This window comes from Hyperolius riggenbachi, chromosome 7, assembly GCF_040937935.1.
Source record: "Hyperolius riggenbachi isolate aHypRig1 chromosome 7, aHypRig1.pri, whole genome shotgun sequence".
Classification (NCBI taxonomy): domain Eukaryota; kingdom Metazoa; phylum Chordata; class Amphibia; order Anura; family Hyperoliidae; genus Hyperolius; species Hyperolius riggenbachi.
The window spans coordinates 34680518-34695804 of NC_090652.1; the positions used below are offsets into that span (position 1 = coordinate 34680518).

A 15287-nucleotide genomic window follows, 5' to 3' on the forward strand; every position below is an offset into this window, starting at 1 on the left:
TAGTTATGACCCTGATTACCACTATTTAAAGTATCTGTAGAGTGATTATTATGAGCACAGGACCAATAGGGAGCTAATAGTGAATTTGAGGGACGGCCCCTCTGGCCCAAGGGCCCCGATGCGGTCGCTACCTCTGCACCCCCTATTGTTACGCCCCTGCTCCTCCCCCAGCCACGTACAACACCATAGGCACCGGCGTACCTACCGGGGATGCGACCCCATCAGCCGCAGGGGGGCCCAGGGCCGCTCTGGGGCCCGCTCACTGTGTGCCGGGGGAGCGCTGCCGCCCGCCCGATTCTGGACCCCCCCAGCAAGGTGCTCAACTGGCCGCAGCGTCTGATACACACTGTGCCAGTTCATTCCCCGCAGTCCCGCTCCAGCAGCCTGCATATTCCTCCGGCAGGCAGAGCAGGGCTATGGCAAGATGGCTGCCGAAGTCCTGCACTGGAGACTATTTGTGTCTCCAGTACGGGGCTTCGGGCGCCATCTTGCCATAGCCCTGCACTCTGCCTGTCAGACTCAGCGCGGGAGATGTGCTGCAGTGCACAGGAGGATCGTCGCTGGAGGAGCTGCGCACCAGAGGCCGGGAGAGACTCCTGACAGGTAAGTGAATTGTTTTTTTTTTTACAGGGGCATTTTTTTTCTGGTGACTGCTGCACACATTACGATTTTTTGGGTGATTGCTCCCCACATTGCAATTTTCTGGTGTCTGCTGCCCACATTGCGATTTTCTGGTAACTGCTGCCCACATTGCGATTTTCTGGTGTCTGCTGGCTGCCCACATTGCGATTTTCTGGTGACTGCTGCCCACATTACGATTTTCTGGTGACTGCTGCCCACATTGCAATTTTCTGGTGTCTGCTGCCCACATTGCGATATTCTGGTAACTGCTGCCCACATTGCGATTTTCTGGTGTCTGCTGGCTGCCCACATTGCGATTTTCTGGTGAACGCTGCCCACATTGCGATTTTCTGGTGACTGCTGCCCACATTGCGATTTTCTGGTGTCTGCTGCCCACATTGCAATATTCTAGTAACTGCTGCCCACATTGCGATTTTCTGGTGTCTGCTGGCTGCCCACATTGCGATTTTCTGGTGACTGCTGCCCACGTTGCGATTTTCTGGTGACTGCTGCCCACATTGCGATTTTCTGGTGACTGCTGCCCACATTGCAATTTTCTGGTGTCTGCTGCCCACATTGCGATATTCTGGTAACTGCTGCCCACATTGCAATTTTCTGGTGTCTGCTGGCTGCCCACATTGCGATTTTCTGGTGACTGCTGGCTGCCCACATTGCGATTTTCTGGTGTCTGCTGGCTGCCCACATTGCGATTTTCTGGTGACTGCTGCCCACATTGCGATTTTCTGGCGACTGCTGCCCACATTGCGATTTTCTGGTGACTGCTGCCCACATTGCGATTTTCTGGTGACTGCTGCCCACATTGCGATTTTCTGGTAATTGCTGCCCACATTGTGATTTTCTGGTAACTGCTGCCCACATTGCGATTTTCTGGTGTCTGCTGGCTGCCCACATTGTGATTTTCTGGTGACTGCTGCCCACATTGCGATTTTCTGGTGACTGCTGCCCACATTAGGATTTTCTGGTGACTGCTGCCCACATTGCGATTTTCTGGTGTCTGCTGCCCACATTGCAATTTTCTGGTAACTGCTGCCCACATTGCGATTTTCTGGTGAACGCTGCTCACATTACGATTTTCTGGCCCACATTACAATTTTCTGGTGAACACTGCCCACGTTACGATTTTCTGGTGAATGCTGTCCACGTTACGATTTTCTGGTGAACGCTGCCCACATTACGATTTTCTGGTGAACTCTGCCCACATTACGATTTTCTGGTGAACTCTGCCCACATTACAATTTTCTGGTGAACGCTGCCCACATTACGATTTTCTGGTGACTGCTGGCTGCTCACATTACGATTTTCTGGTGAGCGCTGCCCACATTACGATTGTCTGGTGAAATGCTGCCCACTTTACAATTAATTTACAGTGAAACGCTGCCCCATTATGATTATTTGGCACCTATGGGGGGGGGGGGGGCCCATCCAAATATTCGCAGGGGGGCCCAGTGATTTCAAGTTACGCCCCTAACCATAGGTACCCAAAAGGTGCCCACAAGCCCCCTGGGACACCTGCTGCAGTTTTTATTCCACCTCCTCCTTAAAGCCACTTGTGGTGGTGATGGTGCCCACAACTCTTCCTCTTCCTTGTCATGCCCCTCTACAGCCTGATCCACTACTCTTTCGCAGGGCACTCTCCAGGAAGAAAGCATATGGGATCAGGTCGCTGATGGAGCCTTCACTGCGACTCACCAGGTTTGTCACCTCCTCAAAAGGACGAAAGTGCCTGCAGGCATTGCACATGAGCGTCCAGTAACGCGGCAAAAAAAATCCCCAGCTCCCCACGGCCAGTCCTAGTACTCTTACAGATACTTGTTGATGGCTTTTTCTTGTTGGAGCAGACGGTCGAACATGAGGAGCATTGAATTCCAGTGAGTCGGGCTGTCGCAAATCAAGCGCTTCCCTGGCAGGTTCTTTTGCCGTTGAATATCTGCAAAGCGTGCCTTGGCCGTGGAGGAATGCCTCAAATGGTCACACACCTTCCTGGGCTGCTTGAGGACCTCCAGAAAGCCTGGATACTTATAGTGCTGCCCATAATTATTCATACACCTTGCACTTTTGACTTAAAGTTACTTTTGTTCAACCAGCAAGTCATTTTTTGATGGATAACGATATAGGTGTCTCCCAAAATATAATAAGATGATGTATAAGAGGCATTATTGTGGGGGGGGGACATTTCTCAGCTTTTATTACATTTGAGCAAAAAGTGTCCAGTCCAAAATTATTCAGACCCTTCTCAATAACCAACAGGAAGGCCTTTATTGGCTATTGAAGCAATCAAACTCTTCCTTCCTATAATTGCAGACTAGCTTTTTGCATGTCTCCACAGGTATTTTTGCACATTCATCTTTAGCAATGAGCTCCAAATCTTTCAGGTTGGAGGGACTTCTTGCCATCACCCTGACCTTTAGCTCCCTCCACAGATTCTCAGTTGAAGTCATGACCAGGGCCGGTTTAAGCCACACAGGGGCCCTGGGGCAAAAGTAACTTGGGGCCCCCTACATCACCAAACCCCCCCACACACACACACACACACCGGGAAGTCAGCTCCCGAACCGACTGCTGCCCCTCATGGTCTCGCATAGACTTCTCCCATGGCCCCCGCACATTGTGTAGCTAAGCTGCCTTGTAATAACTCACCTGTATCAGCTGCTCCATCCTGTGCTTTACCTTCAGCCCTGCTGCCTGTGTCTCTTCCATCCGGCACATGTTACGTGTAAATAACAGGCACAGGGTCATAAAGGCAGGCAGCGTGGCTGAAGAGGGAGCACGGGATGGAGCTGCTGCAGGGACAGGTGAGTTATTACAAGGCAGCTGGGTAGGAGTGTAACTACATCAGGCCCCTCTGCAGAGATTTGTTGGTGGACACCCCCCTTGGACCAGAACAGAGACCTACCAGCAGAATCAATCAGTAAAGAAATTAAGAGTGTCGCCCAAGAATGTCCCACAAAGCTACATATGCCATGTTCCAATAAGCTATTCAGTCAACTATTCAGACATTTAAAAAAAATCACCAGGATTGCACTTTTATTTAGCTTTCCTGTATGACAAGAAGACACAGCCAGGCAGCACTAGGGGAAGAGGGAAAAAAAGGTGAATGAAGGAGGGCTGGTACCAACCAAGAGGTATTCAAAGGAGCAAAGAAGAAAAAAAATCGGCACTAAATGCAATAATGATCAGACCCTCGGAGGGGGTTGTTGGTGGTTACTATATGTGCCTCCAGTGAATAGCAATGTCCAGCAGTTGTGAGAGAAAAGCAAACCGGGCACCAATAGTTTGCAACACACCAATTTATTTCATCCCATCCATGGACAAACACAGGCAACAAGTAGCTGGTCTAACAGCCGTTTCGCAAGCTAGGTTGCTTGCTTTCTCTGAGGAAGCAAGCAACCTAGCTTGCGAAACGGCTGTTAGGCCAGCTACTTGTTGCCTGTGTTTGTCCATGAATGGGATGAAATAAATTGGTGTGTTGCAAACTATTGGTGCCCGGTTTGCTTTTCTCTCACAACTGACCAACCAAGAGGGTTTCTGAGCGTTTTTCAAATCGACAGTGATTTGGAAAGCACTCGGCTAATGTTACCCTATGAGGGTGTTCTCACAGCAGCTTTGTGATTTTTTCAAAATCACAAGCACGCTGCATGTAGCATTTTTTGGAGCGATTCATTCAAAAATTGCTCTTAAAATCGTTTCACAAAATCGTACTCGCAAATTGCTAGTGATTGCTATTGTGATTTTGGCGTGCACTAGCCCAGAGAGAGGAGGAGTGGAGAGAGACTGAGAATAACCTGAGATGGAGCAGAGCATCATCTGTATTGCAGTCTCACATCACACAGAGGCTACTTGCCTATAATATGACTCCTGTCCCTGCCAGTCTCTTACACAAGTCAGAAAGCAGCCCTCCTGGAGTCTAGGGACTGTCAAAAACTTTCCAACTTGTTTAACACCTTATCTACACATGCAATCATTATGACAATGGGGAGAGACCAGACAGATTTTTGCCCACAGACCCTCCAGGCAAGCTCTGCATCATACTGTGCATATTTACCAGCTTGCCTGCCCTCTAATTGCACTTTTATCAGCTAGCTAGTGTTTCACATTGCCTTACAACAACAAACCTGAATACACCAGACCAGCCCTAAATCACTGAATGAAAGGTGACCTGGGGGGAGATTGCCCCCCTTCCCCCCTGGCCAGTGTGGGCCTGCTTGCCACTGCAGCTGAGCTGAACATGCAGGCATATGGAAACAGTCAGAAAGACCATCTGGGGAGCCTAGCAGAGGTCAGAGGCCCTGGGGCAATTGCCGCCTTTGCCTCTATGGTAGTGCCGGCTCTGGTCATGACTCTGGATGGACCACTCAAAAACGTTAATGTTGTTGTCTGCTAACCATTTCTTTGCCACTTTTGCTGTGTGTTTTGGGTCATTGCCATGCTAAAAGGTCCACTGGTGCCCAAGGCCAAGTTTCTCTGCGGACTGCCTGATGTTGTCATTGAGAATCCTCATGTATTGCTCTTTTTTCCATGGTGCCGTTAACTGTGATTAGATTCCCTGGTCTATTGGCTGAAAAACACCCCCAAAGCATTAGGTACCCACCACATTTGACAGTGGGGATGGTGTTCTTTGGGTTGAAGGCTTCTCCTTTTTTACGCCATATGAAGAAAACATAATTGTGACCAAACAATTCATTTTTTTTTCATCTGACCATAACACAGAAGACCAGAAGTCTTCTTATTTGTCCAAATGAGCATTTGTAAAGGTCAAGCAAGCTTTTTTGTGCCTTAGCTGGGGGAGTGGCGTCCTCCTTGGTCTGAATCCGTGGAACCCAGCAGTGTGCAGTGTTTGTTGGATTGTCTGCCTTGAGACATTGCCACCAGCAGAGCCCAGATTCATCAGGATGGCCTTGGTGGTGATCCTTGGAATATTTTTCACCTCTCTCACTATCCTGCTCTAGTTCCGACTACGGAAGCAGTAGATTTGGGCGCATGAGACAAGTGGACAAAAAGGGCGCCCCATTCACTTCCATTATAAATATCGTTTAATGGGCGCTGAACGGGGAAAATAAGGCGCCGGAGATTTTTAAGGATTTATAACGGCGCCCGGAGTTTTTTAAGGATTTATAACTATGTTTGTGATGATTTAAGTTTACAAAATGAGCCCGTGACGAATAACGTTTATGAAGATAATAAATCACTATTTCTAAAACATTTCTAACACATTATTATCCACCCAAAAAAATAATTTACATTTTTTTTCTTTACATTTTTTATTTATTAATGTCTGTAAAATATTATTATCCATAGGGGGTTTTAGGTTTAGGCACCAACAGGGGGGTCTTAGGTTTAGGCACCAACTGGGGGGTCTTAGGTTTAGGCACCAACAGGGGGGTCTTAGGTTTAGGCACCAACAGGGGGGTCTTAGGTTTAGGCACCAACAGGGGGGTCTTAGGTTTAGGCACCAACAGGGGGGTCTTAGGTTTAGGCACCAACAGGGGGGTCTTAGGTTTAGGCACCAACAGGGGGGTCTTAGGTTTAGGCACCAACAGGGGGGTCTTAGGTTTAGGCACCAACAGGGGGTCTAGGGGTTAGGGATAGGTACAGGGAGGGTTTTTAATAAACGAAAATATAAGTTTCACTTTACAAACAGGGAAGATTAACGTTTTAAGAATTGCCGATCTCATACACATTATTTAGTGATTTATAAATTCTTAAAACACTATTTATAAACGAAATTCTACACAATAATTTCTATAAACGATATTTCCATTTATCGTTTATACCACGCGCCCTTTTTTCCCGACGCCCTTTTCGTACGTACGCCCGACTACATCCTCTGAGATTTTGTACAGTGCAGAACATCTTGTATTTTTTAATAATACTTTGCACTGTAGCCACTGGAAACTGAAAATATTTAGAAAGGACAATCCGGGCAGCGCTTCCGTGAGAGGCAGTGCTTTCAGCGGCAGCTCTGCATCTCCACATGTCTATCAGAGTGGATCGCCGCCTCTCCCTGCCCCTCTCAGTCTTCCTTCACTGAGAGGGGTGGGGGAGAGGCGGAGAGCCACCGCTGATAGACGCGAATGGAGGCAAAGCTGCGGCTTAAAGCTCTGCCTCCTATGGCAGCAAAATCTACGACCAAGAAAGTTGTGGATTTTGCGGGGAGAGGGAGGGGGGAGTTAGGGGGGATTTAGTGAGATTACAGCCGTGGGGATGCAGCGTTTGAGGTAGGGCTATGATGTTAAACACATTTTTAAAATAAAAACTTTAATTTTATGAGACTTTAGAGTCTCTTTAACTTGCACACATTCAATGCCGCCAACAGATTGCTTCCGTTGTCACACACAACTCAACACACAACAATATCAAGTTGGTGCAGGATCTGCCACTGATCCACCTGTTCTTTCAGAGCAACCAGGAGTGCTTGTCCAGTGTGACTCTCAGCTTGCAGGCAAGTCAGGCCCATGATGGAGTGATACCGTCATACCTGGGACATACCTCCCAACATTTTGATTGTTAAAAGCGGGACATTTAGGCCACGCCCCTGGTCACACCCCAACCCCCTAGTCACGCCCACCCCACAAAAAAGTTTTTTTTCCAATTATTAATTACTCCCAACGGGGAGGCGCTGTGAGGGTGCCAGTGGGTGGGGAGGAGGGTGAGGGTGGCCGTGGGCGGGCAGAGAGAGATCGAGGCACCAGCCCGGTATGTGGCATAGATGGCCGCCGCCCGCCGCCATTACACTTCTCCCTCCCTCCCTCCCTCCTAATGTGCCCCCCAGTGTCCCCTTCCCCCCGCAGTGTAAAATGGGCAGCGGTGGGAGTGGGCAGTAAGTCTTATCACTGCCTCTCCGCTGCGTACCGGGATCTCCTCTGCTCTTCCTGCTTCCTGTGACGTCACAGGAAGCAGGAAGAGCAGAGGAGATCCCGATACGCAGCGGAGAGGCAGTGATAAGCAGGGCCGTCCCGCCCATGAGGCGGGGTGAAACTTTTGCCTCAGGCGGCACTTCTGGGGGGGCGGCACCCGCCCGTCCGTGGGTGTGGGGGGCCACCCGAGCTGGAGAGGATAGCGGGCAGGAAGGGGGTATTGGGCCTAGCGGCGGGGAGGGGCGTTGGACCCCCCCTCCCTCGCCTGGGTCCCCCGTCCTCCGCTCCCCTCCAGCTTTAAAAAGTTACGTCGCTGGCTGCAGCTATTGTAAGAGGCAACGGGCGGGGATCACTCACCTCTTCCTCGTTCCAGCGTGCGCTCCACTGACGTCACTTCCTGCTACACCGCAGGAAGCGACGTCAGTGGAGTGATCCCCGCCAGTTGCCTCTTACAATAGCTGCAGCCAGCGACGTAACTTTTTAAAGCGGGAGGGGAGCGGAGGACGGGGGACCCAGGCGAGGGAGGGGGGGTCCGACCCCCCTCCCCGCCGCTAGGCCCAATACCCCCTTCCTGCTCACTATCCCTTCCAGCTCGGGCGGCCCCCCACACCCACGGCTTGGGGGGGGGGTGGCGATTTCTTTAAAGATTGCCTCAGGCGGCAAAAAGTCTAGGGCCGGGCCTGGTGATAAGACTTACTGCCCGCTCCCACCGCTGCCCATTTTACACTGCGGGGGGAAGGGGACACTGGGGGGCACATTAGGAGGGAGGGAGGGAGGGAGAAGTGTAATGGCGGCGGGCGGCGGCCATCTATGCCGCATACCGGGCTGGTGCCTTGATCGTTTTCTTTTTCCCTCACTCCCCAGCGGGACCGGGGGGGGCAGCGCAGGACAGCGGGTCGGCCCCCCAAAATCGGGACCGTCCTGCCGAAATCGGGGCGGTTGGGGCCCCTGCTGGGATGTGGAATAGGCCTGTCAGGTCTTCGGAGCTTACCTCCACTGCAACGGCCAGCAGCGTGTCTGCTACTTCCGGGTTGGCTAGCCGCATTGCTAGAGATGACGTCAGCGGCTCTCCAGCTGGGCTTCAGTCGCGTGAGACACAGGGAGTGAAGGAGGGTGGACGCACATGCTCTCAGCATCGCACCTCTTATGCGCTTTGGAAGCGTGTCAGCTGACAGTCGGTCAGCTGACATGCAGGAGTCCACCTCCACATGCTGATTTTCTGGACAGGATGGGGGCATGCCTGTTCTCTCACCCTGGGCTATTTAGCCTCATTCTGTCAGTCTCACGCTGTCTGCTCTAGCTAACACATCCTGTGAAGGCTTCAGACCGTAGTCAGTTCGGTGTGTGCTTTGATTCGGCAGGACCCCGGGGATTTCACACTAAGCCTAGGCTATATTGATATTATGTTATTATTATTATTGACTCCTTGCCTGTTCTCTACTCTTCTCTTGCCTATTGATTCTGTACCTTTGCCAATCTGATCTGTTGCCGACTTCTGCCTTAATACTTACTCTGATTTTGCCTAACGATTCTGTACCTCTGCCAATCTGATCTGTTGCCGACCTCTGCCTGAATACTCACTCTGATCTGTTGCTGGCTCAATTTGTCTGACTATTCTCAGTATCTGTATTGCAGTATCAGTTCTGCCTTCACTGACACTGTCTATAACTGAATGGCGTTTTCCCTTCTGGGAGCGTCTGATATCTGTCTGTCTGCTAAGTGTCCCGCACACACTAGCAGAACATTACAAGGCCCTGGGGAGCTGGGGGGGGGGGGGGGCAGTTGTTGCTAAAGTACTAGAGAAAACCACAGGAGCAGAAGAGAACTCAGCCAAGGAGCATAGCGAATAGGATGGAGGAGTAGTAGGAGAAGAAGAGGAAGTGGCAGCAGGCCTGTCTGCCAGTCATAACAGTGTTACTAACTCCACTTCAGAGCCACACATTCCTTGCTTGGCAGCCGTCAACAGATTTACCAAATGAGTAGAGTACGTGATATTGATATACATGCCCTGACCATGCTTTGCAGACCAGGTATCAGTGGTCAGTTGGACCCTTGCCGCAACATTGTGTGCCAGCAGAGCCGGATTAAGGCTAAATGGGGCCCTAAGCAAAGTAACTGATTTGGGCCCCCCATCATGTCGTAATAGAATCAGAAGATGCAGCTGCACAGCAACATGCCGCACACATCGGGGCAGCCGAGCTACTGGTTGCTATGGGCAACAGCCTGCTTTCCTCTGTGGGTGAACAATGCAGGGAATAGCAGCAGCAAAATGATGAATGGCTGGGACATTCATTTGCACTCAGGGGCTGGGGCACCCCTGTGAAGAGGGTGCCATATATCATAGCAGCAGCACTTTCCCCCTGCATCTCCAGCCTGGCAATAGCAGCAGAAAGCTCTGGACAACGCCAAACCGGAAGCCGTTCCACAGACAGAATTACATAACATTACACCACCGAACAACCGATTTCCTCCCAAACTAGACAGCCACCATGCAGCCTCCATCCCAGTGAATACGTTAGTCCAGCAGAGAAGGCAGCCGCAGCAGGGGAGAATGACAGCACCAGATGACTCGCATTCACCTATTGCGATCCAAGGTGCCGACATCCGGAGCCCACCTGTCTCCTCTAGAGTGCTGCCGCTTTGTTACTATTACTACTTCCTACTTCCTGTCTGATCTGAGAATCAGGTAGTTCAGAGCGAGTGGCTGCACTGTAGAAGAGACAGATGGGTTTCAGATGACGGGATCTCTATCGCTTGGATCATGGATAGGTGAGAGAGCATTTGCCATCTGCTGCTATCATTCTTGCTGCAGCTGTGGTTCTCTGTGGGACGGGAGGGAGGGGAGGGCAGCGGCAGAGCGCACAGTAGCAGGAGGGGGACCTAGGAGGAGAGCCTGGCTCTGAAGACAATCAGCAGCGCACGGCATAATTTGACAAGACAAGACAAATAACATTTATATTGCGCTTTTCTCCTGGCGGACTCAAAGCGCCAGAGCTGCAGCCACTAGGACGCGCCCTATAGGCAGCAGCAGTGTTAGGGAGACTTGCCTAAGGTCTCCTACTGAATAGGTGCTGGCTTACTGAACAGGCAGAGCCGAGATTCGAACCCTGGTCTCCTGTGTCAGAGGCAGAGCCCATAAAGGGACTCAGAGCAGTGCCTTTGGGTATGCCTTTAAGCATACCCACAACTAATTAATTACATCCTCACACCTACCAGCATGATGTTTGTAATTATATCCCCCTGGGTTCCTTATATTTCATTGCATTGTGCTGAATCGAGCTGCCGACTTTGGAGAAAAGTCGTCCTGTGGCCGCGATTTTTATCGCAAAAATAGCGAAAACTAAAAGGAATAGGCCGTTTATATATCATTGGAAAGAGGAGAAAGAGAGCTTTAAAATGATATGCATCTTTCCATAGTTACTGCACTGCTCAGAGTCTCTTTAACCATTATACCATCCAGCCACCGCTGACAGGATGGCGAGGGCTGGTTTATGTGCTGATGGGGCCCCTTTGACTCTGAATGGAGCCCCAAGCGACTGCTTTTGTTGCCTGGTCGGTAATCCGGCCCTGCCTACAGATGACATCATTCAGTAAAAAAAAAAAAAAAGGTGGTTAGAGCATTCACTGTATAACAGTTACAACTGCTGGAATAAAGAGAAAAAAACTGTTACTCTGCCAGGAGTAAAAATGGTTCATCCCATGCATTTTTACTGCACATCGCTGAAAGGATGGGAAGATTTATTTTTGACCATCTCTTATATGTTTTTCCTTTACTCATAAATCAATCACTAGGAGTCCATTTTGATTTTTTTTTTTTCTGCTTACAGTTTCTCTTTAAATGTTTCACGATAGTGGTCCTTCAAGGTAATTTAGAAAGGCTTCCCTCCTCTTGTAAGGGACATTGAAGCCCCTGACATTATGGGATAATACTTTAACCGTAAATTAGCAGAAAAGTGGAGAGGCTTAAGGATATATGATACCAACTATATATGGTACATTCACAGAATATAAATAAAGACCACACTGTGTGACAATCAATCTGAATCTCAATGAGATGAAAAAACACTACACCTGATATTAGTAACATATCATCATTGGAAAATAGGAGCAGTAAAGCTCCCAACCAGTGTTGCTCAGAGAGAACTCATGATCACGACATACCCGTGATTCACAAGTATTTTTTAATCATCCAACATCGTGATCCGAATCCGTAATCGCTGTCCGATATCAATTCATAGATTTGGCAGTTGTTTTGTGGATCACGGCCATGATCATGGCCATCACGGATCAGAAATTCGTGATTGGGGAAATTAAGTCATTGGGCCAATCAGAGGCCCCCAGTGTAGGCCCTAGCAACCAATCATAGGAGGGGAGGCTCTGCCTTCCCTTGCTGTATATAAAGTGGCGGCCATTTCCAGAGCTCTGTCCTTGCTAGACTCTGTGGCACTCAGAGAGCATCTTCAGGCCATATTGAAAAAAGCAAGAGTGCTTTTCTGTGTAAAAACACAGAGTTCTCACTCATTTCATTGCTCTATTAGACTCTGAAGCGAATTAATTTTGCTACTTTTACCTTGTAATTCGCTTCAGTAGTCTCAGCAGGAGTAAACCGCCGCAAAAATGAGGGTTTTAGACCAGGGGTCAAGTCCTGCGTGGACGCGGGTGAACGGCGTCCACCCACTTTTTCTTCAGTGTGGACGTCGTTCACCCTGGCTTGTGTGGAGGGGAGCAGCGCAGAGAAGGAGAGCTATGGGGACAGCGGAGATAGGCGGACATCTCCCCCCCTTCCCTCACCTTCGTGCTCCCCTTCCTGCCTCTCCCCTCCGGTGTTTTGAAATGTCGGGCCTGGCGGCTAAAGTGGGCGGAGACTTTCCGCCTTCTTCCAGCCACAAGAGACGCTCCGCTCTGTGTGCGGCTAGAAGACCAGACTAGCCGCACACAGAGCGAAGCGTCCCTTGCGGCTGGAACGCGGTAAGTCTCCGCTCACTTTAGCCGCCGGCCCGACATTTCAAAACACCAGAGGGGAGAGGCATGAAGGGGAGCACGAAGGTGAGGGAAGGGGGGGGGAGATGTCCACCCATCCCCGCTGTCCCCATAGCTCTCCTTCTCTGCGCTGCTCCCCTCCTGCTGGGGGCACACCTGGCTACCTGGGCACATATACCCCATGCCTACATATACTGGGCACATATACCCCTGGCTACATATACTGGGGACTACTATACGCCTGCCTACATATACTGGGCACATATACCCCTGGCTACATATACTGGGCATATATACCCCTGGCTACATATACTGGGCACATATACCCCTGGCTACATATACTGGGGACTACTATACCCCTGACTACATATACTGGGCACATATACCCCTGGCTACATATACTGGGCACATATACCCCTGGCTTCATATACTGGGCACATATACCCCTGACTACATATACTGGGGACATATACCCCTGCCTACATATACTGGGGACATATACCCCTGCCTACATATACTGGGCACATATACCCCTGGCTACGTATACTGGGCACATATACCCCTGGCTACATATACTGGGCACATATACCCCTGACTACATATACTGGGCACATATACTCCTGGCTACATATACTGGGCACAAATACCCCTGGCTACATATACTGGGCACATATACCCCAGCCTACATATACTGGGCACATATACCCCTGCCTACATATACTGGGCACATATACCCCTGCCTACATATACTGGGGACATATACCCCTGCCTACATATACTGGGCACATATCTCACTGGCTTCATATTCTGGGCACATATCTCACTGGCTACATATACTGGGCACATATAGGTACATCTGCCTATATATACTGGGCACATATCCCACTGGCTATATATACTGGGCACATATCCCACTGGCTATATATACTGGGCACATATACCCCTGCCTATATATACTGGGCACATATACCTCTGGCTATATATACTGGGCACATATACCTATTTTGGGGGAACTGCTGTCAGATTATCTGCATTTTTCAGGAACCGCTGTTATGTATTTTGGGGAACAGCTGCCGGATTATGTGTATGTTAGGGGAATGGCTGCTGCCAGATTACGTGTATTTTGGGGAACTGTTGCCAGATTGTGTATGTTTGGGGGACCACTGCTGCCAGATTATATGTCCTTTGGGTGTTATGTGTATTTTGGGTGATCCGCTGCCAGGTTTCACGTATTTTGGGGAACTGCTTCCAAATTATGTGTATGTTGGTGGAACTGCTGCTGCCACATTGTCTATTTTGGGGGAACCACTGCCATATTATCTGTATTTTAGAGGAACTTCTACCAGATTATGTGTCTTTTTGTTGAAATCAGATTACATCTATTTTTGGGGGATACACTACGGCAGAGCTCAAACTTCCTCGGCAGACCTTTTACATCACTGCTAAGGTCATATATAAGGGGGTCTAGTACCTTCATTTTGCAGCGGTGATGCGGCAGTTTGCTCCTGCTGAGACTACTGAAGAGAATTACAAGGTAAAAGTGGCAAAATGTATTCGCTTCAGTGTCTCTTTAAAGGGGTTCGAGCAAAATAAAAAAATGAGTTTCACTTACCTGGGGCTTCTACCAGCCCCATGCAGCCATCCTGTGCTCTCGTAGTCACTCACTGCTGCTCCAGTCCCCCGCTGGCAGCTTGCCAACCTCGGAGGTCGGCGGGCCGCATTGCGTACATTTTTACGCATTCCCGCTAGTGCAGGAACATTAACACATACATTTTTACGCATTACTGGTTCAATGCGTGCATTTTTACGCATTGAACCAGTAATGCGTAAAAATCTATGTGTTAATGTTCCTGCACTAGCGGGAATGCGTAAAAATGTACGCAATGCGGCCCGCCGACCGCCGAGGTCGGCAAGCTGCCAGCGGGGGACTGGAGCCGCAGTGAGTGACTACGAGGGCACAGTATGGGGCTGGTAGAAGCCCCAGGTAAGTGAAACTCATGTTTTTATTTTGCCTGGACCTTCCCTTTAACTAGTTGCAGTAGTCGGTGTAGTAATCAGTGACAGTGTACTGAGTGCTGTGCTTAGTGCAGGCAGGCAGGTTTTCACTGATTTTACTGCTCTATTACTGTAATTGATACTTGTAGTTAGCTAGCCAGCCAGTGTGATCAACTTAAATTACAGTATGAATTTATATATATTATATAATAATTATTATTATTATTTATTTATAAAGCGCCAACATATTCCGTGGTGCTGTACAATGTAAGAAAACAAACAAGGGATACATAATGATACAGACAATGATATACATCAAAGATGAACACTGATACAAGATACAGCTCTGCTGATTACAATTTGATTTAACATAATGACTAAAATGTATAAATGTCTAACAGTGTGCAAGCAATTAAATTAATAACATTCCATGACACAAAAGGGTGAGAGCCCTGCCCTTGCGAGCTTACAATCTAAAGGAATGGGGGGTACACACACACACACACACACACACACACACACACACACACACACACACACACACCATACACACACACACACACACCATACACACACACACCATACACACACACACACACACACCATACACACACACACACACACACACCATACACACACACACACACACACACCATACACACACACACACACACACACACTTTTCAAAGCCTATTTGTAGGGTCTATAGAACCTGGCTATAATTAATTCAATGTTATTACCTTTTTTACTGGAGGCAGCTTTAGCTTTACCACTAGGTAAATTGACATCTGAAAACAGAGAGAGAGAGGTTTTTAG

At 49.1% G+C, this 15287-nt stretch overlaps 1 protein-coding gene across 1 annotated transcript in view; it reads right to left on the reverse strand.

Moving 5' to 3' along the window:
- Window positions 1-15287, reverse strand: part of LOC137525971 (histone H1.3-like) — a 265301-nt gene that overhangs the window by 107799 nt on the left and 142215 nt on the right. The window contains exon 8 of the mRNA XM_068247181.1: window positions 15212-15259. Coding sequence (XP_068103282.1) covers window positions 15212-15259 — 48 coding nt within the window. The remainder of the gene's footprint in view (window positions 1-15211; window positions 15260-15287) is intronic.